Source organism: Vulpes lagopus, chromosome X (assembly GCF_018345385.1).
Source record: "Vulpes lagopus strain Blue_001 chromosome X, ASM1834538v1, whole genome shotgun sequence".
NCBI lineage: Eukaryota > Metazoa > Chordata > Mammalia > Carnivora > Canidae > Vulpes > Vulpes lagopus.
The window spans coordinates 10,151,823-10,177,597 of NC_054848.1; the positions used below are offsets into that span (position 1 = coordinate 10,151,823).

Sequence of the window (25,775 nt, forward strand, 5' to 3'; positions counted from 1 at the left end):
ACCTATTTCAGTAGGGTCTTGTTTGCAAGATCCCTTAAGTCATTTTATTAAGCTGGATCTGAATCTTTTTTTAAAAAAGATTTTACTTATTCATGAGAGACAGAGAGAGGCAGAGACACAGGCAGAGGAAGAAGCAGGCTCCATGCAGGGAGCCTGATGTGGGACTCGATCCCAGGACCCCGGGATTGTGCCCTGAGCCGGAAGGCAGATGCTCAACCGCTGAGCCACACAGGCGTCCCCCAAAATACATTGTTAAAAAATATATATGTGTTCCTTAGTTGTTACAAATGTAACTAAACTGCCTCTAAATGTTACTGGTGGAAGACACTATAATTTTTCTTAATTTCAGTTACTGTACTATTCTAGATGTGGCAGGGCATATGTATTCTATACAGAGTACAGATTTTTTTTTTTTTTTTTCCTTCTTACTGTGGGTCTTTAGATGTATTCCGAGGCCTGTTCTATACTGGTAATTGTATACTCTTTTACTCTTGAGCTAACAGATAGAAGAAGGAAGTGTAACAACTCCATTAGTTTCTTGCTTGGATTCTATTAATATGAACTTATTAGATATAATTTACTGCTGCACCTCCTGAATGTAGGCAGTGTACTCTTAAACTCAGCCCAGTTGTGTGTTTCCAGATGATGTACAGAATAGACTAGAACAAATACTCAGTAGTCTGAGTATTTAGGAATTTTATTAAAACTCAGATGAATAATGCTCATATTAAACCTTGAGAAAATGTCCCGCTTTGAACTGTAATTTTCTCATTTATAAAATGTGAGAAAATTACTGTTCCATCTTGAGATGTAAATACTGTATGCAAAAGTATATTGTAGTAAGTTCTTGGGTTCACTGGTTTCTCTCTTGTGTATATGAGATTTCTTTTTTGGGAACCGAATTTTGTTTTGATCAATATGCCCAATATTTTCATATCCTCCAAGAGTGCACAGAAAGGTGAGTAAGGAGCAGAATTGTCTCCTGTACTTGATTAAAAGCTCCTGAAACTCCTGGGGAAGTGAAGTTAGAGTATACATGCGTTCTAGCTAACCACAAGGTAACTTGGGAATCGGTGAAAATGGGTTTCTTTTGCCAAAACTCAGTGAGCTACTTGTGTCACACGGTAACACAACATATAGGGGATGGTTCCTAATTTTTGGTCGTGGATCTAAAACCATTCTGGAAATAAGAATGCTAATTCATGTGACAAATCTGTGTACCTCTAGTGAAATCCTGCTGAAAAATTTTCACCCTCTTTGTTTTTTGAGCTAGACACAGCTACGAAACCAGCTAATTCACGAATTGATGCACCCTGTGTTGAGTGGAGAACTGCAGCCCCGGACCATTTCAGTGGAAGGGAGTGCCCTCGTAACCAGTGCTTCTAACTCTCTAGTGGCAGATTACTTACAGAGATGTGGCTATGAGTATTCACTTTCTGTTTTCTTTCCGGAAAGTGGTTTGGCCAAAGAAAAGGTAAAATCTTTCCTTTTCTGTTTTTGAATTTTCTATTAACAGCTACTTTCTGAGATAATAGTAAGTACTGCATAATAGCTGAGTATTCCTTGGCTATCAAGGTCCGTTTCTCGGGCATCTCTGAATTCACATCATATAATGTAACAAAGGGGAAGTACTAAAGTTGATTGTTTATTATCAATTCCTTGACATCTCCATTAGTCTTTGGTAAAATTGTGATGTGTAGAATCACTAACTGTTTTGAAGCTAGAACTGACCTCCATTCCATGTAGTCCACCAGGACTCCCAGTTGCCATTTACGTTGAATGTCTGTTGTAAGCTTGTCACTGTACTAGTCACACTTAAGGTGTTAGCTGTGTTACAGATGAGGAACCAGCCTCTGGACAGGTGAAATCGTTTGCTCAAGGTCACATGATATGTAAATAGCAAAGCAGGGCTGTAAACCTAGATCTCCAAACTGTGTTCTTACTACATTAAAGTTGTCTCTTTACATATTTCTACTCCTTGGGATTATCCAAGAGAAGTGAGGGATACAATAGCTTTTAAAAATTTGTGGACTACTCAAATAACTAAAACACCTGTTTTTGGCTATTTTCTAATATATATTCAATAGTAGTAGTGGAGAAAGATAGCTACACTTGATTATTTTTAAAGGCTGACATAGCAGACTTTTGCCTATTTTTTCTAAATAGACAATTTTTTAGAGCAGTTGAGGTTCCGAGCAAAATTGAGCAGAAAAGAAGCCATCCCATATGTTCCCTGCTCCCACACATGCACGGCTTCCCCTACTAGCAACATTTTTTAATTAAATACTTGATTTTTTTTTTTTTTTTTTTTTTTAAGAGAGGGAGGCAAGGAGGGGCAGAAAGAGGAAGAGAGAGAATCTTAAGCAGGCTTCACACCCATTGTGGAGTCTTGAGCAAGGCTCGATCTCATGACCCTGAGATCGTGATCTGAGCTGAAATCAAGGGTTTGATAGTTAACCAACTAAGCCAACTACACGCCCCCATTATATACAATTTTCCAGTAGACCCTACATTGTCACACCTTACCACCTGTAGTTCATGGTTTGTTTTTATTTATTTTTCAAAATATTTATTTTAGAGAGAGCACACAAACGTGCATGCAAGAGAGCAGGAATAGGGGGAAGGGCAGGAGAAGCAGACTCCCTGCTAAGCAGGGAGCCCAATGTGGGGCTCAATCCCAGGACCATGACCTGAGCCAAAGGCAGAAGCTTAACCAACTGAGCCACCAAGGTGCCCCTAAAGTCCATAGTTTAACTCTTGGTGTTGTTAATGTATTTTTATTCTTTATCTTGTCTCTACTTGACCAAAAGTTTCATATTCAGTAGTTTTAAGAAAATAAGAACAGTGTTAATATTTGAAAATTCAAATATGCTGTATTTATTTCTTAACAACCAAATTTTCTTTATCAACATTAGGAATTCTTACTTGGTCCATCAGTCTTTAAGGTTTCTTCTGTTTTGTTTTTTTAAAGTAAACTCTATACCCAATGTGGGGGTTGAACTCAACCTCAAAATCAAGAGTCAAATGTTCAGGGCACCTGGGTGGCTCATTTGGTTAGGCATCTGGCTTCCCCTCAAGTCATGATCCCACGGTCCTGGGATTGAGCCCCACATTGAACTCTGCTCAGCAGGGAGCCTCCTTTTCCCTTTCCCCATACCGCCCCCCCCACCATTGTGCTTGTGTAATCTCTCTCAAATCTTAAAAAAAAAAAAAAAAAAAAATCACATGTTCTACCAACTGAGCCAGGTGCCCCTAACTTTCCAAGTATGTTTTAGAATTTTGCTTATTGCATGAGTAATAGTGAATTACTTAGTTGTTACAGTAGAAGTTAATCCAGTCCACATACTTCGTTTCTACTCTAAAATGCTATGCAGAATATTTTCTTTAAAGCCTGAAAGCCTATCAGTGTTCTCCAGGTAGACCTAGTAAATGAAAAGTATTATAGTATAAATACATATTAAGAATAGCGACCCAAAAATGTTTGTATAAAACTAATTTGGATATGCTTTAGTTATTCATGGATGTAAAGACAGTAAAAGTTTATTTATATTATACAGCAATATACTTTAAAAATTTTGTTGCAGTTGGAGACCCTGGAAATTACACATCTATTCATTGATTCATGAGATATTTGTGTGTTTGTAATCTGTAAGGCATGAACCATTTAAATATATTAGACCTATTCAATATGAAATATTTGGAGCTTAATTAGGGGATCAAGAAAAATATTGGGCAGCCTGAGTGGCTCAGCAGTTTAGCACCACCTTCAGCCCAGGGCGTGATCTTGGAGACCCAGGATCAAGTCCCATGTCGGGCTCCCTCCATGGAGCCTGCTTCTCCCTCTACTTGTGTCTCTGCCTCTCTCTCTCTCTCTCTCTCTCTCATAAATAAATAAATTAATTAATTAAATAAATAAAATCTTTTAAAAAAATTTTATTCTTGTGACTTTAACATGCTAATGTTATAAGAAAGTGCTTCAATTTTACATTTTTGGCATGGTTATACATTTTTAAATTTAATCCAAAGCATAATTGTCTTCAAAAGCCTCCTCGTTTATCATTTAAACACTGGTGTAAAAAAGTCTAATTTTTTTTCTAAAGGTATTTACTATGCAAGATATATTACAACTCATTAAAATCAGCCCTGAATCCAGTCTCTACAAATCGCCGGTAGGATTGTTTTTATAACTTGTTTTGGTCTTTTAATTATAACTCAACAATTGAATAAAGGTAAAATATTTTCTTTCAACAGATTTCAGGATTTGATAATGAAAACAAAGGTAAGAGCCTTCATCTTTGTAGAAAATAGCAATATTTTTGTCATGTGCTTTTCCTGCAAAACTAAGAAAGTAATAATCTTGAGGGGTATGAGTAGGGAATTTAATATGAATTTGATTTTTCCATGCTGTGACAGTACCTTACCTTTTTATCCTTTTTTTTTTTTTTTTTTTAAATCTAACTTTTGAAAAAGATCTTAAGTAATTTCTACGCCCAACATGGAGCTTGAAATCACGACCCTAAGATCAAGAGTCACACTGTCCACTGACTAAGCCAGCCAGGCACCCCAATACCTTACCTTTTTTTTTTTTTTTTTTTTTTTAAGATCTATTTATTAGAGAACACGGGGATACCTTACCTTTTTTTTTTAAGATCGATTTATTAGAGAACACGGGGAGACAGGAGCAGACTCCATACTGAGCAGGGGCACCACCCCTCTGATGATACGGGGCTCAATCCCAGGGCCCTGAGATCACAGCCTGAGCCAAAGGCAGACGTCCAACTAACTGAGCCACCCAGGCACCCCAGTACTTTACCTTTTAAATAAATAGAACTTTTCATCCAATTTGACAATGTAAATCACTTCCCCAAGTTTCATTCTTCTTAATTGCTCTTAGTTACTCAAAGAAGAGACAGAAGTTGTTAGAACCCTACAAATGATTTGAAAGCTACTTTTTGTAAAGACACCCATTGGGCAGCCCCGGTGGCGCTGCAGTTTAGTGCCACCTGCAACTCGGGGCGTGATCCTGGAGACCCGGGATTGAGTCCCACATCGGGCTCCCTGCATGGGGCCTGCTTCTCCCTCTGCCTGTGTCTCTGCCTCTCTGCCTCTCTCTCTCTCTCTCTCTCTCTCTCTCTCATGAATAAAAAAAAAAAAAAAAAAGACACCCATTGTTGGAAACATTTCCACAGACACAAAGTAACAATGTTAAGGCTAGGTAACTTTGTATCCTACATCTCTCCCTCAAGTACAGTTTATAGATTATTAATATTTGCTTAAAGAATGAGGTATCTGGTCAGTACTAAGTGTTAAATATATATATTTTTTATTGAGTATTTATGTGAGCCTGATAAATTGCTTTAATCTTGGCCTTGACAACCTTCATAGAGTCCGTAATTGCCATGGGTGCCAGAGCATGGGCTGGGATTGATGATGGAATTTGTAGTATGAACTTAAGCTAGTAACTTGCCTGTAATACATATTCTTTAGGTCTGTTTTAAGTAATCTATAACAATATGTAGCAGCCTTTGTGTTTGTGTGCTCTTGGATTTTGTTCCCAGTATTGCTGCCATCCCCAGTAAGGCATTCATTTAGGACTTACAACTCAGCAAACATTTGAGTACTTCTTTTCTGCAACCATTAGTCTGTGACTTAATTGCCTAGTCTCTTGGGAGTAATGTTACCAGAGGATGAGTAAATCTAATCACAAGACCTTCCAGAGTGCGTGCATCGTAGGGCATCCGTACTGAACTTCATATGGTAAGTGATTCTACATTCTGTATAGAATATAGAGGCAGTAGCACTATCTAATGTAAATTCCCTGTAATGATGGGAACGTCTATATCTGCTATCTGATGTAGTAGCCACTAGCCACATGTGACTATTAAACATTTGAAATGTGGCTAGTGTAACTGAAGAACTGCATCTTAGATTTTAAATAGCCACATATCATACTGGGCAGGACACAGATCTAAGGTGTAGATATATGTAGCTTAATTATTCTTTCAGAAGGAAACTTGAGGCCTAAAGGGATATTAAGAAATAATCCACTTACTGGTAATTTATGTTATCTTTAAAAATAGTTTTTTGCCTTTATAACTCTGTTCAAATGCTTCTGGTTCAGAAAGACATGTGGTGAACAGCTCTTACCAGCTTTATCCAGCATCCTAGTGTAAGTTCTGAAATTCAGAAAAACTATGGATAGCAGGCATGTTAGGCATCCTCATGGCAAGATTTGGGTAGAACTCTTTGCTAACACTAAAACAGCTATTTTTAAAATAAAATTTTGTGGCTTCTGATTAAAAAATTGAGAACATTGGAAAATATGTAGGGAGATATATTGTACCTAACTGTTGTTTATGCCCTAACAGAGACCCGTAGTTTTATTTTATTGTATCTGTATTCAAGGGTGCTGAGTTGTTGAATGGCCATACTACTTTTCCCCTAGATTCCACTTAATCATCCTTTCCACCCCTAACTTTTCAGAGATAATGCTGGAAAAAAAGCTGTGCAGAGAATTTGGACATTGGCTCCAAATTGTTTTCTGGAACTTAAAATCCTTATCTGTGATGGGTAAAAGAATAGCTACATATATCGGTGGGACAGAACGGCAAGCCCAGAAGTCAATCTAGACAAATACAGTTGACTCTTTTTTTTTTTTTTTTTTGAGTTTGACAAATTTATTGGTATTTTAGTAAAGACATTCATCTCAGTCGTTTCTCTCCCATCTTGACCTTAGGTTAATATTTCATTTGAGTCAAGAAAAGATTATGTAGGAAAGGGATGTTATTTTAACATAAACAGTAAAATGGACAAAGTGGAAAGTTTGCCTACATTAAAGCAAGTTAAATTCATGTATCTTGGTATAATTAAATCATGTAAGAACTAACGGTCCTATATACATTTCCATTGTTTTACTTGGGGCTTACTCGAAACTTAAATGCAAATGAACAAAGTGTTAGGAGTATATACAGGCTGCTTCTCTGGAGTTATTACCTATTAAAAGAGCTCAGCGAGTAGTTACCACCAATAAAATAGTCTGAAGCTGCCTCCAAATTAAACATTGCAGGAGTTTTCAAAGAAACCGTTATACTCTGTTTCTTTTATCTGGGACTATGCTTTTAAAGATGTGTTTTAACTGTCACATTAAAAAATAATCCATATACAAAAATTCTAAAAAAATTCTACAATACATAGATCTAACAACGAATATGTGGTCAAAGAATCCATAAAATGCTTAAAGATGCATTTTCTTTTTAATCTTCAGTACCTAAAATGTGCTTTTGAGAGGCCATTGGTTAATATGTATACACTTCAAATGAACTGTTATTACTGTACTAAAATAAGAATTGTTGCATTAAGTTCAAATCAAATTCACTTTCACAAGTTAGTAACTTAAGCTTTAACAAAGTTACAGAAGGTGCATCTTTCTCATTTTCATCTTCACACAATGTTGCTTTTTTGGTGTTTCTACCTTTTAAAAATTAAAAACAGCCAAATATTTAAGTATTATGCACATTTAAATTTTTGGTGGTGGTTTGTATTTTAAAAGAAACAGCTTCCTTATGATTTGCCTCAAGATCTGGTGGAAATGCTTACAGGAACTAGCTAATAACAAAAACCAGGAGAAGCACATTCAAAATACTGATTTACTTTGGTAGCAAATGGTCTTTGAAGACTAATGAAGGTAGACAAGACCCGTTAAAGTGAAGTGGGCTATCTCAAATACACAATAATTTACATAAAAGTTCTTAAAATTTTTTTTAAAGAGCTAAGCATCTGTACCAACCGATAGCAATGCAATACCTAGTTTATGATGACTTGAAACAAAACAAATGCCCATTAGGAAAAAGAAAAGCTGTATTTTATCTAACATACTTTCAGTCAATAGTCCAGTAACATTTTCCTCCCAATACGACACTCCCTCTCTATAAGGCTGTTCCTGGGAGCCAGACACTTTAGGTTAATAAGGGAGTTAAGACTAATTGCTTGCAGTTTAATAGACAATAACTTTTTGCGTCCCTCTTAATGTGCTAATAGTTGTGTCTAAAAAAAATATGCAATTCTTAGGTACCATTTCTGATTTTTTTATTATCTGTAACCTTTGGAAACTAATCACATGAAACTACAAAATTAGCAAATGTCTTGAAATCTGTATATAAAACATAAATTACCTCTAATTTCAAACTCATTTATTAGTGTACCACTCAATCTTTAAAAAACAAAACAAAACAAAAAGGCGGCTCCAAAGATAGTCTTACACCATTCTTTAAAAAAGGAAACTGTTCCTTTTAACTTTACACCCACCCCACACCCCAATTTCAAAACACATCATTTAATTGTCTTGGTCATGGACATTTCCAAGATGAGATCTTATATTTTGCTCCCATAGCTTCTGGTTATCAGAAAAACCATGCTTTCCTTTATTGGAGGAGTTTGGTCCTGCTGATGTTGGTGTATCCCTTCCAATATTCTTCATCCGCATCTTTGCTTCTGGAGGCATTTCCTCTGGTTCACTATCTTCATCTTCGTTAAAAGCTGCTGCTACTGAAAGGGGTTTTGGAGCAAGCATTGAACAGTTTCTTTAGGCTTACTTGATCCAAGTTTGATGGATATGGCTGAGGCTTTCTTTGTCGTCTGACTACCTATGGCAAATCCAAACTTGGACATCTTTGTAGGCTTTGTTGGGAGGTCTGCAGCTTCTTCAGCTGATCGCTTCTCAGCGCTGCGACTGGAACTTTCCCCTCCATTACTCCGGCGGCTCCAGCTCGCTGCGGTTTCCCGGGCTTCTCCTCTCCCGCCTTCCCGTCCGCCATTTTCCCCGCCGCCAGTACAGTTGACTCTTGAATAACATGGGGGTTAGGGGCTCACCCTCCCAACCATGTCCATTACGCAGTCAGAAATCCATGTAGAATTGTTGGCTCCCCAAAAACTAATAGCCTACTGTTGACTGGAAGCCTTACTGATAACATAAACTGTCAACAGATAGTTTGTGTGCTAAATGTATACCGTACTCTCAGAGTAAGCTGGAGAAGAGAACGTCATTAATAATTAAAATGAAGGGCAGCCCGGGTGGCTCAGCGGTTTAGCGCCGACTTCAGCCCAGGGCCTGACCCTGGAGACCCCGGGTTGAGTCCTGTGTCAGACTCCCTGCATGGAGCCTGCTTCTCCCTCTGCCAGTGTCTCTGCCTCTCTCTCTCATGAATAAATAAATAAAATCTTTAAAAAAAAAAAAAAACTATGTTAACAATACTGTCCTGTATTGATTGAAAAAAATCCCTGTGTAAAACTCAAGTTGTTCAAGGGTCAACTGTGTCAAGTGGTTTTTGACAAAGGGTGAAGGTAGTTGGAGGAAGGATGGTCTTTTCCACCTGTGGTGCTGGAACAATTGGGCACTCATACACAAAAAAGAACTTAGACACAAACCTTAGACCTACCATTTATTTTAATTCTTATACAACTTTATAAGTTTAAATGTCAAACTATAAAACTTAGGTAAGAAAACATTAAAAATGTGACCTTGTGTTTGATGATGAGATAGAACACCAGAAGCATGTATATGAAAGAAAACCAGTTAGACTCTATTAAAAACACCTGCTCTGAAAGATACTGAGAATGACAATGCAGGCCCCAGACTGGAAGAAAATAATTGCAAAGGACACATCTGATAAAAAGACTTGTATCAAAAATACACAAAGAACACTTAAAACTCAACAGAAAAAAAACGGCAAAAAAAAAAAAAATATATATATATATAAAAGCAGTAAAGAGACAACCCAGTTAAATTGATAAAGGGCATCTGGGTGGCTCAGTTGGTTAAGTACCTTCAGCTCGGGTCATGACCCCAGCTTCCTGGGATTAAGCCCCATGTTGGGTTCCCTGCTCCATAGGGGGCCTGCCTCTCCCTCTTCCTCTGCCTGCCACCCCCCCCCCCCCCCGTTTGTGCTCTCTGTCAAATAAAATCTTTTTTTTTTTTTTTTTTTTTTGTCAAATAAAATCTTGAGGAAAAAAATGGATAAAGGATCTAAGCAGACATGTTACCAAAGATACAGAGATGGCAAATAAGCATACAAAAAGATGTTTAAGGTTGTTTGTTACTAGAGCAATGCAAATTAAAACAACAAAGAGCTCTTAATCCTGTTAGAATGGCTAAAATCCAGACTACTTACAACAAATGTTGGTGAGGATGTAGAGAACAGGACCTCCCATTTGTTGATAGTGTGAATGCAAAATTGTGTAAACACTTTGTGAGATTGGGAGATTTAGTTTCTCAAAAGTTAAACATAGTCCTACTATCTGACAGTGATGTTCCTGGTTATTTACCCGGCTGATTTGAAAACTTCCCTCCACGTAGATACCCAGATAGAAATATTTGTAGCAACTTTATCATGATTGCCAGAAGTTGGGAATAACCAAAATGTCCTTGAGTAGGTGAATGGATAAACAAGCTGTGGTACATCCAGACAATGGAATACTATTTGGCTAAAAGGGAATGAATTGTCAGTCCCTGCAAAAATGTAAATCTGGGGTGCCTGGGTGGTACAGTTGGTTAAGTGTCCGTCTTCTGGTTTTGGCTCAGATAATGGCCTCAGGGTTGTGGGATTGAGTCCCACATTGGATTCCACTCTCAGCATGGAGTCTGCTTGGGATTCTTTCTCCCGTCTCTACCCCCCACACCCTACTGCTAGCACACTCATTATCTCTCGAGAGTAAATCTTAAAAAAAAAAAAAAAAAACTATATGTAAATTAACCTTAAATGCATAGTTCGTGAAAGAGGCCTGTCTGAAAAGGGTTCTGGTATGTGATTCCATATATATATATATATATATATATATATATATATAGATAGATAGATAGATAGATGATATATAGATAGATATAGATAGATACTTTTCTGAAAAAGGTGGAACTATAGAGCTGGTATGTGAATTGATGGTTGCCAGGGACTCAGAGGGAAGGAGCGTGGGAGGTTGATTAGGTGACGCACAGAGAATTTTTTTAGGGCCTTGAAGATATTTCATATGATACTGTAATGGTAGGATATATAGCACTAGATATTGGTCAAAGCCTGTCGCACTCTATAGTACAAGGGTGAGCCTTAATGTATGCAAATGGAGGAGGTCAGGTGATCCCAGGATAGATTAAAGACTAACAAAACCATCTAACAGCCTAGTGTCACTGGAGGGGATGGGGAAGAAAAGATCCTGAGCCGACCTCCTATGGAAATGAAGACTGTAAGACTAAAAGCAAATTAATCTATATATAGGCACTATATTCGGGTTGCTAGTTATTTCTCATGGGGTAGTGGTTAACAGTTTGAAAACCATCATACGTGTATACTGGAGCTGAACAATTAACTTAAATGGATAGTAGAAGATGAGAGCCGGGTTTCTCACTGTTAGGGCATCATTTCACAGATCAATAAGAAGAGGCTAGAATGATCCATGTGGTAACGGATTTGTTGGAACCCTCAGTATAAGTTTAGGTTTAGTGTAATAGAGATGCAAAGCATACACAGAGATGTTTATAGACGTGTATCTACACAGATTAGAAGAACACTCAAATATCCTTGTTCTGCAGGCTATGAAGGCCTAGAAGCAATGACCCCTCCAGTAACAATGAGCACATCTAGTTCCCAGTCCAGAATACTGAGATTTGGTTTCCAATACCATTCCAAAATAATAGTAACCAGGTCTGTCTGGAGCAATCACTGATTCCAGGACTGGAGCATAGAATGTACAGGATGAGCCTGGAGTCTTCTACAATGCCAAATGAAAGGAAATGCTTCATAAATAACAAAAACAAAACTGAAAGAGCTTCAGTGACCAAAGCTAGAACAAATGGAGCGACAAAGTAAAATACTGTATTATATAAAATGTTACATAATCATGTAGGAATTGAAATGTAATGTATGAAGTATTCATGCGTTCATACCAATGTAAACAAATGATAGAATAAATGAGACTAGAGAATTCCTTCTTAAAGGGGATATACATATATATATATATGTGTGTGTGTGTGTGTGTGTGTGTGTGTGTGTATGGAGAGCGGAGAAGTGGAACTAATTACGGGCCCTCTAGAACTGGGAAAAGGACCATTCCTCACCTAGAATGAATGATGGGAAAGAACACATCTCAAAAGATTGTCTACTGCAGGATCACAAAGAAAATTTCTGTAACATATCTACCTTTTCTGTAGAGGCATAGCAGACCTGCCAGAGCAGGAAGGTGTGAGGAGATAACAAGCAGATTGAAAAAATTAGGAGAAGATCAGTAGATGAGCCGAAGAGGCATTGCAAGCAACAAGTATGGAAGAACAGACTAGACTGTAGGTCACATTAGAGGAAATGAGAAACAGATTTTCGATTCTTCAGAAAAGGGGAAAAAACAAAAAGGCCTTTAATTTGACTGATGCATAAGCTGAGTAATTCCAACTGTTTTAAGAAACTAGAAACTTGGGGATCCCTGGGTGGCGCAGCGGTTTGGCGCCTGCCTTTGGCCCAGGGCGCGATCCTGGAGACCCGGGATCAAATCCCACGTCGGGCTCCTGGTGCATGGAGCCTGCTTCTCCCTCTGCCTGTGTCTCTGCCTCTCTCTCTCTCTCTCTGTGTGTGACTATCATAAATAAAAAAATAAAAAAATAAAGAAACTAGAAACTTCTAATTTATACTCCTGATAAAAAAGTTTCAAACTATTCAGAAAAGTATAAAGTGAAAGAAAAATGGAAATTGCTGCACATGTCTTCTCATCTGCCTTTCCACTGATACCTAGGGTGTATGTTTTTTTTGTTAATCCTACCAGAATTTAGATTATAAAGGTCCGTGTGATTAAAACCTACAACCCTTAATGGGATTGTATTGTTTTGCAAATTGTTTTATTCACCAATGTATCTTTGTATATTTGGATTTATTTTTAAAGAGTGTGTTTAACCCCCTTTGGTGAAGATTTCATCATCTTACTGTGTTTTGCTGTTTGAAGCAGTCAGTGTGCAAAGTACACCCTTTGTGCACCTTGGGAAGTCTAGCTGTGTAAGCTTTGGGAAGTGGAAATGATGAGGTCAAAGGGCATGTGCATTTGACTGTAAACCCTGACAAAATCCCTCCCCATCAACGAACATGCCTATTTCCCCATTCCCCTGCCAACACTTACAGTACAGACACACCTCATTTTATTACATTTCACTTTTTATTGTACTACACAGATACTGTATTTCTTACAAATTGAGAGTTTGTGGCAACACTGTGTCCAGCAAGTCTATCAGTGCTGCTTTTGCAACAGTATTTGCTCACTTTGTGTCTGTTACATTTTGTTAATTCTTGCAACGTTTTAAATTTTTGATACGGACAGATACTGTATTTCTTACAAATTGAGAGTTTGTGGCAACACTGTGTCCAGCAAGTCTATCAGTGCTGCTTTTGCAACAGTATTTGCTCACTTTGTGTCTGTTACATTTTGTTAATTCTTGCAACGTTTTAAATTTTTGATACGGGAATCTGTGATCAGTAATCATTGATGTTATTAGGGTAATTGTTTGGGGGCATCACGAACCCCACCCATATAAGATGGTGAACTTAATTGATAATTGTGTCTGTTCTCACTGCCCTGCCAACCGGCCATCCTCCGCATCTTCCTCTTCCAGCCTTTCTGTTCCCTGAGACACAAAGGTATTGAAGTGAGGCTCATTAATAACCCTACATGGCCTCTAAGTGTTTAGGGGAAAGGAAGAGTCGCAGATCTCTCGCTTTCAGCCAAAGGCCAAGATGACCAAGCTTAGTGAGGAACGTGTGTTGAGAGCCCAGACAGGCCGAAAGCTAGGCCTCTTGTGCCAAACAGCCAGGTAGTGAACGCAAAAGAGCGTTCTTAAAGGTAACATAAGGGGTTACCCCAGTGAACGCACAACTGGTAAAAAAGTGTAACGGCCTTATTGCTGACATGGAGGCAGTTGGGTGCTGGGCAGAAGATCAAAGCAGCTAGAACATTCCTTTAAGGCAAAGCCTACTCCAGAGCAAGACCCTAGCTCTCCTCAGTGGGATGAAGGCTGAGACAGGTGAGGAAGCTGTGCCAAGGAAGAGTTGGAAGTTCACAAAGATTGGTTCGTGAGGTTTGAGGAATGAACCAGATTCTAACCTCAAAGTGCAAAGGGAAGCAGCAAGTGACCCAGAAGAAGATCTAGCTGGACAGATTTTCCATGTAGATGAAACAGTCATATATTGGAAGGAGAGGGCATCTAGAGAGCTAGAGAGGAGAAGTCAATGCCTGGCTTCAAATAACAGGCTCCCTTGTTAGGCGCTAATGCAGCTGTTGACTTGAGGTTGAAGCCAGTGCTCATCTACCTTTCTAAAATTTCTGGGGTCCACAAGAATTATGTTAAATCTAGGGCACTTGGCTGGCTCATCCAGAAGAGTATACAACTCTTGATCTTGGGGTCATGAGTTTGAGCCCCCCGTGGGGTGTGGAGATTACTTAAAAACTTTAAAAATTACACTGTCTACTCTGCCTGTACTCTATAAATGGAGCAACAAAGCCTGGTTGGTAGATGTGCTTACAACATGGTTTAATGAATATTTTAGGTCTACTGTTGAGACCTGCTTAAGAAAGAGAATTTCTTTAAAAATATATCCTTGACAATGCATCTGGTCACCCAAGATCTTTGATGGAGATGTACAATGAGATTAATAGTGCTTTCATGTCTGCTAACACAGCGTCCATTCTGCAGGAGTAATTTTGACTTTCAAGTCTTACTTAGGAAATAGTTGCCACAGTTCCTCTGATGGATCTGAGCAGTCTGTTGAAAACCTGGGAAGAATTCACCATTCTTAGATGCCATTAAGAACATTTGCGACTGATAGGAAGAGGTCAAAATACCCACGTTAACAGGAGTTTTGAAGAAGTTGCCTTGAACCCTCATGGATGACTTTGAGAGATTCAAGTCAAGTGTTCATTCAGTGGAGGAAGTCCGTGCAAATGTGGTGGAAATAACAAGATATGTAGAATTAGAAGTGGAGCCTGAAGATGGGACTGAGTTGCTGCAATCTCAAAATCAAACTTGAATGGATGAGGATTTGCTGCTTATGGATGAGCAAAGAAAGTGGCTTCTTGAGATGGAATCTACTGGTGGAGATGCTGTGAAGGTTATTGAAATGACATAAATGTAGTGGCAGGGTTTGAGAGGATTGATTCCAGTTTTGAGAGAGATTCTATTTTGAGTAAATGATGTAGTAGAAATTGTGAAAGGAAGGGTCAATAAATGTGGCAGACTTCATTGTCCTTTTCTTGGCCACAGCCACTCCACCTCCAGCAACCCCTGCCCTGTTATCAGCCATCAACATCAAGGCAAGACCCTCCACCGGGAAGATTGTGACTGCCTTGAAAGTTCAAATGATGGCTAGCATTTTTTAGCAATATTTTAAAATTTAGATATGTACACTGTTTTTTTGGTTGTTTTGTTTTGTTTTGTTTTCACACAATGCTATTGCATGCTTAGACTCCAGTATAGTGGAAGTATTTTAAACGTACTGGGAAACATTCATTAGACTTGGTTTATGATACTCACTGTGTTGCAGTGGTCTGGAACTGAAATTGCAGATTCTCTATGGTATGCATGTATTTTTTTTAATGGGTGTGCCCCAATTAATACCATAACTGATTAATCCAATAACATATGGACAGTGCAATCATGAACATTGTTGTATATACATATCTTTCAGTAGAAATGTAATTGTATAACAATACAATGCAAAAATTATATATATAGGCCCTTTCGCCGCGTCGCCGGTGCCTGCACCGCCCGCACCTCCTCGCCTCTCCTCTCCCGGCCCAGGCCCGGGGGACCGGAGCGAGACGCGGGGACCATGTTCCGACGCAAGCTGATGGCCCTCGACTACCACAACCTGGCTGGCTTCAACGGCAAAGATGAAACAGAATTTAGAAACTTTATTGTTTGGCTTGAAGACCAGAAAATCAGACACTACAAGATTGAAGACAGAGGTAATTTAAGAAACATCCACAGCAGTGACTGGCCCAAGTTCTTTGAAAAGTATCTCAGAGAGGTTAACTGTCTTTTCAATATTCAAGATCGACAAGAAGCAATTGACTGGCTTCTTGGTTTAGCTCTTAGACTTGAATATGGAGATAATGCTGAAAAATACAAGGACTTGATACCCAATAATACAAAGAATGCTGACAGTGCAGCTAAAAATGCCCAGCCGTTGATCAATTTGGATGTAAATAATCCTGATTTTAAGGCTGGTGTATGGCTTTGGCTGACCTTCTTCAGATTCAGCGTCTTGATGATTACCTGGTAATGCTTAAGGGAATTCACATTTTGGTACAGGAGCGCCTGACACAAGACGCAGATGCCAAAGCAAACCAAACAAAAGAGGACTTGCCTGTTGCACTAGATAAACACATTCTTGGTTTTGACACAGGAGATGCAGTTCTTAATGAAGCTGCTCAAATTCTGCGATTGCTGCATATAGAAGAGCTCAGAGAGCTACAGACAAAAATTAATGAAGCCATAGTAGCTGTTCAGGCAATTATTGCTGATCCAGAGACAGACCACAGACTGGGTAAAGTTGGAAGATGAACATTTTAGGATTTTAGCTTCTCACCTGATTAGTACAATTGGGAACCATGTACGCTCTGGCATGTGTTTGGAAATCAAATGTCACATTTTCAAGGGAAGAATCCTAGAAAATTGACTATGTTCTCAAGATTTACCATCATTGTTTTTTTTCTTTAATAAAGTTCAGGAAAGTGGAAAAAAAGAAATTATATATATATAACTTGATAAGCCACCCAAAAATAAACGTACCCACGAAATACCTCCTACCACAAGAAATAGAACAATACCAGCATCCCAGAAGCCCCCTTTGTATCCCTCCTAATCACTATGCTTTCCCTATTATCCAGTCTTAAGTGCTATTCTGATATCTAGCACCATAGATTATTAATGCCTATTTTTACATTTTATATACATGGAATCCTATAATATATCTTGAATGTGGCTTCTTTCTCTCAACCTTATGCTGATTCATACTATTTTTAGCAATAGTTCATATTAATTGCTGTGTATTCCATTGCGTGAGTATGCTGTTACAGTTTATTGAAGTATAATTAATATAGTGTTAATATTAGTTTCAGGTATATAGTATAACAATTCATTGTCAATATATATTTCTCAGTGCTAATTGCAGTAAGTGTACTCTTAATCCCCTTTATCTATTTCACTCATCCCCCCCCCACCTCCCCTTTGGCAACCATCAGTTCTCTGTACTTAAGAGTCTATTTGACTCTTTCCTTTGTTTCTCCATTTATTCCTTAAATTCCACTTGCAAGCGAAGTTTATGATATTTCTGACATTTCGCTTAGCATTATACCCTCTAGTTCCATCCATGTTATTGTAAATGGCAGGATTTCTTTCTTTCTTTCTTTCTTTCTTTTTTTTTTTTTTTTTAACTTTATTTGTGAGAGAGACAGCCCTGCGGGGAGCTCAATGTAAGATTTGGTCCCAGGACCCTGGGATCACGCCCTGAGCTGAAGGCAGATGATGGCTCAATGACTGAGCCACCCAGGCTTCCCTGTTTTTTTTTGTTTGTTTGTTTAAATGGCTGAGTGATAGTTCCATTGTGTATGTGTGTGTGTATTTACACCACAGCTTCCTCATCCATTCATCTGACAAGACACCTGAGTTGTTTCCATATCTCACCTCTTGTAGATAATGCTGCAGTAAACATAGGGGTGCGTGTATCTTTTCAAATTAGCTTTTCATATGCTTTGGGTAAATACCTAGTACCGGAATTACTGGATTGTATGGTAATTCTATTTTTAATTTTTTGTGGAACCTCCATACTATTTTCCACAGTGGCTGTACCAGTTAACATTCCCACCAACAGTGCATGAGGGTTCCTTTTTCTTCACATCCTCGCTGATACTTGTTTCTTGTGCTGTCGATTTTAGCCATTCTGACAGGTGTGAGGTGATATCTCCTTGTGGTTTTGATTTGTATTTCCCTGATGATGAGTGATATTGAGCCTCTTTTCATGTGTCTGTTGGCCATCTGGATGTCTTCCAAAAAATGTGTATTCAGGTCCTCTGCCTGTTTATTTATTGGATTGTTTTGTGTGTGTGTGTGTGTGTGTGTGTTGAGTTTATAAGTCCTTTATATATTTTGGATATTAATCCCTTATTGGATATATCATTTGCAAGTATTTTCTGCTATTCAGTAGGTTGCCTTTTTGTTTTGTTGGTTTCCTTTGCTGTGCAGAAGCTCATTATTTTGGTGTAGTCCCAATGGTTTAATTTTGCTTTTGTTTCCTTTGCCTGAGGAACCTGTGTAGAAAAATGTTTCTACAGTTGATATCAGACATATTACTGCCTGTGTTTTCTTCTAGTAATTTTATGGTTTCAGCTTTCACATTTAGGACTTTAATCCATTTTGAGTTATTTTTGTATAATGGTGTAAGAAAGTGATCCAGTTTCATTGTTTTGCATGTGGTCGTCCAGTTTGCCCAATACCATTTGTTGAAGAGACTTTTTTTTCCCCATTGTATATTCTGACACATATAAGTATAGGTTTATTTCTGGGCTATTGTGTCCCCTTGATCTATGTGTCTGATGTTATGCTAGTACCTTACTGTTTTGATTACTACAGCTTTGTAGTTTATCTTGCAATCTAGAATTGGGATACCTTCAGCTTTGTTCTTCTTTCTCAAGGTTGTTTTGGCTATTTGGGATCTTTTGTGGTTCCATACAGATTTTAGTATTATTCTAGTTCTGTGAAAAATGCTGTTGGTATTTTGATAGGGTTTGCATTGAATCTGTAGGTTGCTTTGTGTAGTGTGGACCTTTTAACAATACTGGTTTCTCTCAATCCATGAGCACGAAATATCTTTTCATTCATGTCATCTTTCTTTTTTTTATCAGTGTTTTATAGTTTCATAGTATAGGTCTTTCAGTTCATTTGTTAAGTTTATTTCTAGGTATTTTTTTTTGTGCAATTGTAAATGCCATTATTAATTTCTCTCTCTGCTACTTCATTATTAAAGTATAGAAATGCAACAGATTTCTGTATATTAACTGTATATCCCGTGACCTTACTGAATTCATTTATCAGTGCTAGTGTTTTGACCTTACTGAATTCATTTATCAGTGCTAGTTTTCTGTACGTAGTATCATGTCATCTGCAGTTTTGCTTCTTGCCTATCAATTTGGATACTCTTCATTTCTCCTTCAGTGACTGTGACAAGGACTTCCAGTACTGGTTGAATAAAAGTGGTAAGAGGAGAGACACCTGGGTGGCTGAGGGGTTGAGCATCTGCCTTTGGCTCAGGGCATGATCCCGGGGTCCAGGATTGAGTCCCACATTGGGCTCCTTGTGGGGAGCCTGCTTCTCCCTCTGCCTATGTCTCTACCTCTCTTTCTGTGTCTCTCATGAGTAAATAAATAAAATTGATTATTAGCTAGCTGAGCCACCCAACATGCCACGTAGATGAGTTTTGCTTTTTGGTCCATTCAGTCACCCTGTGTCTTTTGATTGGAGCATTTAGTCCATTTTACATTGAAAGTAGGTATTAATAGGTATGTGCTTAGTGCCATTTTATTACATGTTGCATGGTGGTTCTCCGTTCCTTTTCTTGCTATGCTCAGTTTGTTGGCTTTCTTTAGTGATATACTTAGATTCTTTTCTCTTTATTTTTTGCATATCACTGGTTTTTGATTTGTGGTTATATTTAGGCTAATACATATTTTTTTAAGATTTTATTTATTCAAGAGAGACACGGAGAGGCGGAGACATAGGCAGAGATAGAAGCAGGCTCCCCGCGGAGAGCCTGATGTGGGATTTGATCCCAGGACTCCAGGATCACGCCCTGGGCTGAAGGCAGGCACCAAACCGCTGAGCCAGCCAGGTGCCCCTATATTTAGGCTCATATTAACATTTTTTGCATATAGCATTATTGTATTAAGTTGATGGTTGCTTAAATTTGAGCCCATTCTAAAAGCACTAATTTTTTCCCCTTACCTCCCCACATTTTATGTATTATGATGTCATGCTTTACCTCTTTATTTGGTGAATCTCGACTGATTTTTACAGATATAACTGATTTTTACTGCTTTTGTACTTTAATCTCCATGCTGCTGTTTTTTTTTTTTTTTTTAAGATTTTATTTATTTCTTCATGAGAGACACAGAGAGGCAGAGACATAGGCAGAGGGAGAAGGAGGCTCCATGCAGGGAGCCTGATGTGGGACTCGATCCCGGCACTCTGGGATCATGCCCTGAGCCAAAGGCAGCTGCTCAACCGCTGAGCCACCCAGGCATCCCTCCATGCTGGTTTTATAACTGATTAATCTACTTTTATTATGTTTGTATTGTGAAGATTTTTCCTTTTATAATTTTCTTATCCTTGATTATGGCCGTCTCTTAAAATTAAAAGAACTCCCTTTAACATTTCTTACAGGGCTGGCTTAGTGGTAATGAACTCCTTAAATTTTTGTCTGGGGAAACTCTTTACTTATCCTATTCTGAGTGATAGCCTTGCTGGGTAGAGTATGTGTGGTTGCAGGTTTCTTTCCTTTTAGCACTTTGAACATATCCTGCCACTTTCTTCTGGCCTGCAAAATTTATGCTAAAAAGTCAGCTGAAGCCTTTTTGGTTTGTTCTTGTATGTAACCTTTGCTGCTTTTAAAATTATCTATCATTACTTTTTTCCATTTTAATTATGTGTCTTGGGGTAGATCTCCTTGGGTTGATTTTGTTGGATGTTCTGTCTGCCTCTTATATCTGGATTTCTGTTTCCCTGACCAGATTAGGGATGTTCTCAGCTATTATGTCTTCAGATAAATTTTCTGTCCCCTTTTGCTCTGTTCTCCTTCTGGGATCCCTATGATGTAGATATTCTTATGCTTGATGATGTTGCTGGATTCCCTTAATCTATTCTTAGTATTTATTATTATTTTTTCCTTTTGGTGTTCATTTTGGGAACTTTCCATTACTCTGTCTTCCAGCCTACTGGTCCATTCTTCTGTCTCCTCTAATCTGCTATTGTGATTCCCTCTAGTGTATTTTTAATTTCAGTTGATTTCTTCATCTTTGATTGGTTCTATTTTATATTTTCTATTTATTTGATGATGGTCCCACTGAGATCCTCCACTCTTTCTCAAGTCCATCAAGTATCTTTATTACCATTACGTTGAATTTTTATCAGGTATGTTGCTTATCTCCATTTCATTTGGCTTTTTTTTCTGGTTTTGTCCTGTGATTTCATTTAGGATATATTCATGTATCTACTCATTTTTGTCTAACTCTCTGTTTTCTGTGTTAATAAAGTCAGCTATGCCTCCTTTTCTTGAATATAGTGTCCTTATGAAGAAGAGGGCCTTTGGTGCCCTGTAGCATAACATCCTCTATTTACCAGAACCAGGCACTTCAGAGTTATCTCCTACATGGGTTATTGTGCCCTGATTGTAGCTGAGCCATGTTTGCCTTCCGTCAGGTATAGTGGCCCACTTTACCTGTTGTGGGCAGGGTTTAGTCCCTGTGCTCTTAAAGGGCCAGTCTGGGGTTGAAATGGGATTGTAGCTGGGTGGTGTCAGCAGTCAGACCAGATCCCTGCCCTCTGCCTGTTCCCCTGGGGCTGTGGTAGCAACCAGCCTGCAGGATGTTTTCCCTGCCTTGTCCCTTGAGAGACTTTTGTTGGTGAGTCAGGCCAGCAGTCCAACCAGATGCCTGTCCCCCATCTACTTGCTGGGCTGCAGTGAGCCCAACCTGATGTGCAGGGCTTTCTCTTTGTGTTTCCGCTTGAGAGGCTGCTAGTGGTTGGGGCTGACAGAGCAGATGTGTGCCCTGAGTGCATTTGCTGGGGCTGCAGTTGAACTGGTATGTGTGGTTATCTTCTCCTATTTCCGGGGCAGGAGTCACTTTGTAGTGGTTGCTTGTGGAATATATCATGGCAGGTGTTGCTTTGGAGGGACTTCTGCCACCTGGGCATTGGATGAGGCAGATCCACAGGAGAACACAGGAGCTGGTTGGTGGTAGTAAGGTAGTTTTGGGGAGGGGAGGCTCTATGCTATTGTGTAAGGTCTGGCTATCTAGACTTGGGGATCTGGGGAGAAATGGCCCCTGCCAGCTCTTCTGTTCTTGGTGTATCCTTAAGATCTCTGCACCTCCAGCACAGGTTCTGAGATTAGTAAATAAATCTGTTTCCAGGTAGGTGTACCCCAGGAGCTTTTCAGACTGTTGCTTCTATGCTGTATCTGTGTGGGCTTCTTTGCTAGGCTGGCTCTTTTAAGGGTGGGGACTCAATTTCCTATTGTCCTCCAGCTCTCCCAAAGGCAAAGCTGCTGATTTTCAGGGTACCTGGTGTTAAGCCCTGCTAATTGTAAAAACTTGCAAAGTCAAGCCCCATTGCTTTGTAAAGCCAAAGGATATGAGGACTCGTCTTTCCAGTGCAGGTCTCCTGTGCCTGGGGTGCCTGGGGTGGCTGGGATCTCCTCCCCTCCCTTCTCCTTGCTTGTAGTGTGCCTCCAATTAGTGGTTAGTTTGGTTCCCGACTGTCGTCTCTGCCCATCCTACCATTTTCAGTTAGGTTCTTCTCATGATTAACTGTGGAATGTCTGTTCTGCCAGTCGTTGGGTTTGTTCTCTGGATTAGTTCCGTTGCTGTGTTATCTAGTCCATGGGAGGAGGTGATTTTAGAATCTTCCTACTGCACCATCTTTCCAGAAGTCCCATATGCCTCTGTTTTTAATCTTAGCAATCTTACTGGGAAAACACAGTCTCTCTGTTGTATTATTTTGCATTTATTTATAATTTTGTTCACATTTGACAGTTAAACATTTTTTTTGTGTAAACTTTGTCCGTGTCTTGTTCCATTTTTTCCATTTTGTTTCTTACTGAATTGTAAGAGCTTTGATATTGTGAAACCTAGTCCTGTTTTCATAGTCCCCCAAATATTTTTTTCCAGTGTATCACCTGTCTTTTGACTTCATTTCATGCCATACAGGTCTCTAATTTTTACGTTGTTAGATTGATAAATATTTCTCCTTATTACTTCTAGTCTTGTCATGTTTGCAAAGGCCTTTCCTTAGAAATGATTCTTTAAAGATTCGTAAAATAATGCAAAAAAAAAAAAAAGATAATGTCTTAAAACCAAGATTATGGGGCAGCCTGGGTGGCCCAGCGGTTTAGCGCCACCTTTGGCCCAGGGCGTGATCCTGGAGACCTGGGATTGAGTCCCACGTCGGGCTCCCTGAATGGAGCCTGCTTCTCCCTCTGCCCCTCCCTCCCTCCCTCTCTCTCTCTGTCTCTGTCTCTCTCATGAATAAATAAATAAAATCTTTAAAAAATAAAACCAAGATTACATAAACCATGACTTAGCAGTGGTTAAATGAAAGAAATTTGTGCAGCAAAACTGTATTATACACTTTGTGTCTTTTAGGTTTTCTCCTGCATTTTTTAAGAGAATTGGCAGATTGTCATCAGTCCAAGTCGAGTTGTGATGCGGAAACTCAGACAAGCTCGGCATTTCCTGGCAAAGATTCTCTTGGTGACTAGCCTTCTTTTGGAATTTTAATTGTTCTGTTTTGTCTTCAAATGACAAAATAACCTGATCTACTGTATTCCACTTGTTCCTTGACTGGGAGGGATGTGACCCGCGGGTGGCAGAGGTACTCCTTTCCTCTGGAGTCTTGTTGGGAGAAGGGACCTGACCTGCTCTCCAGTACTGCTACCTCCCCTCATGAACCACTAAGGCCACACTTTCCAAATCTTGGGGGAATCCAAAGGCTCACATTTTTCCTTGTGTGCTGGGTTCAGCCACTTGTAACTGACACGTTCTTCCCTGTGTCGCTTCTAACTTTGTTTTATTGCCACTAAGTGAGAAAGTCCTACACAGCTCGCATGGCACAGAGGTAGAGAAGTCAGCAGTGTATCACTTCAATTTACAGTTGAGGAAATGGTAGTCTCCAGAATTACAGCAACCTGGAAACACTCACTCTGGTGCAGAACTGCTATTATTGTCCAAGGTTTCTAAAATTATGTGATTAATCAATTTCCTGGCGCTTCCTGAGTCTTAAAGGAGTAATGGTGCTTCTGACCTTTAAGAAGATAAGGCTATCATCTATAAAAGCTACACTGTATAACTTGGCCTTTAATTTATTTTGGCAAAGATTTTATTCCATTGGGAACATAGTACACGCTTATTCTAGAGCACTGCTGTCCCTTAATATGAGCCACGTGCAAGTTTTGTTTTTTTTTTTAAGATTTTATTATTCATGAGAGACACAGAGAGAGGCAGAGACACAGGCAGAGGGAGAAGCAGGCTCCATGCAGGGAGCCCGATGTGGGACTTGATCCCAGGTCTCCAGGATCAGGCCCTGGGCTGAAGGTGGCACTAAACCGCTGAGCCACCCGGGCTGCCCAACACATGTGCAATTTTTAATTTCCTTCTAGCCATAGTAAAAAAAACAACAAACCCACAAGCAAATTTGTTTTAATATATTTTATTAAATCCTAGGATGACCAAAATACTCAACATGACCAATCACTATAAAAAAATTGAGGTTATTTTAGGTAAAATTTCTGTGCTCAGTCCTTGAAATCTGGTGTTTATTTTATACTTAGACCATATGTCAGTTCAGATGGTCACATTTCATCTACTCAATGGCTGCATGTGGCTAGAGAGTCCTGTTTTGAACAGCACAATTACAGAGCATTTGGAAAATGCAGAAAATTAAATGTAAAATATGTCTCAAATTCTGTAAAGAGATGAACACTGCCAATATTTTAATCTACTTCTGCCAGCCTTTTTTTCTGCGCATCCTTTTGGTGGATGTTGATGTTCCACATGACCAAGATGCCTTCGGGGTTCAGGCGTTCTGCCGCATTGTTGATTCTGATCAGCAATTGGTGTGAGGGCTGTGGGTCTACTGGAGAGAGCACTGGAATGAGAGACAATCAATAAACCTGGCTTCAATCCCAATTCCACCGTCACATAGTTACTTAGCCCTGTAGGACTCACTTAGACTGTAAGGACCACTATTTCCATCTCTGTAAAGCAGAGGAGTTGAAATGTAGTGATCTTTGAGTTATTTTAAGGTCAGTATTTTGAACGTGTGAGTCCCCTTTAACCAAAGTCCACTGAAAGTGTGCTCTGCCTTGGCACTCAGTGACTGGAAAGAGATGCCAGTGCTTTCTGACTTGTACTCTCTGCTTTCTTTTCTCTGAACATCTGATAATGAAAAATTTCAAACATATGGAAGAGTTGAAACAGTTGTACTCTGAACCCTTCTATACCTAGATACTCCCAGTAAATTTGTATTATATTTTCTTGGTCACTTCTCTGTCCCATCCATTAATCCATCTTAATTTTTTGATGCTTCCAAGTAAATTGCAGAGATTCCTACACTTTCTAAGTATACTCTTTGCTTTTGAACAGAGCTCTAGCCTCTTGTTCACTTGACCACATTTCTGTACCTTAGTTTCATGTGTTTTTTTTTTTTTTTTTTAAAGCGGAAAAGCTTCAGCTTATTGATGATCAGTTTGCAGATGCTTACTGTCAGCGTCCCAAATTAGAGTCTTTAGAAATAAAGTTAAACGAATATAAGAGAAAAATAGAACAGCAGCTTCGGGCAGAAATGTGTCACAAGGTAAGCTATATCTTATTAGCAAGAGTGATATATATGGTTGTATTTTAAAGGTCTTCATCTTACGTATGAGGAGAAAAAAAATCTAGAATCCTTATTGTGATAAACTCCTGCATATTTGATTTTTCTTTCTAGT

The 25,775-nt window shown here is 39.0% G+C and overlaps 1 protein-coding gene and 2 pseudogenes across 1 annotated transcript in view; 2 read left to right on the forward strand and 1 right to left on the reverse strand.

Moving 5' to 3' along the window:
• OFD1 (OFD1 centriole and centriolar satellite protein) overlaps positions 1-25,775 on the forward strand; it is a 56,811-nt gene that overhangs the window by 4,773 nt on the left and 26,263 nt on the right. The window contains exons 3-7 of the mRNA XM_041740357.1: positions 1,274-1,474; positions 4,101-4,169; positions 4,252-4,279; positions 23,434-23,541; positions 25,506-25,642. Coding sequence (XP_041596291.1) covers positions 1,274-1,474; positions 4,101-4,169; positions 4,252-4,279; positions 23,434-23,541; positions 25,506-25,642 — 543 coding nt within the window. The remainder of the gene's footprint in view (positions 1-1,273; positions 1,475-4,100; positions 4,170-4,251; positions 4,280-23,433; positions 23,542-25,505; positions 25,643-25,775) is intronic.
• LOC121483500 lies at positions 6,647-8,895 on the reverse strand (annotated as a pseudogene).
• LOC121483499 lies at positions 15,644-16,763 on the forward strand (annotated as a pseudogene).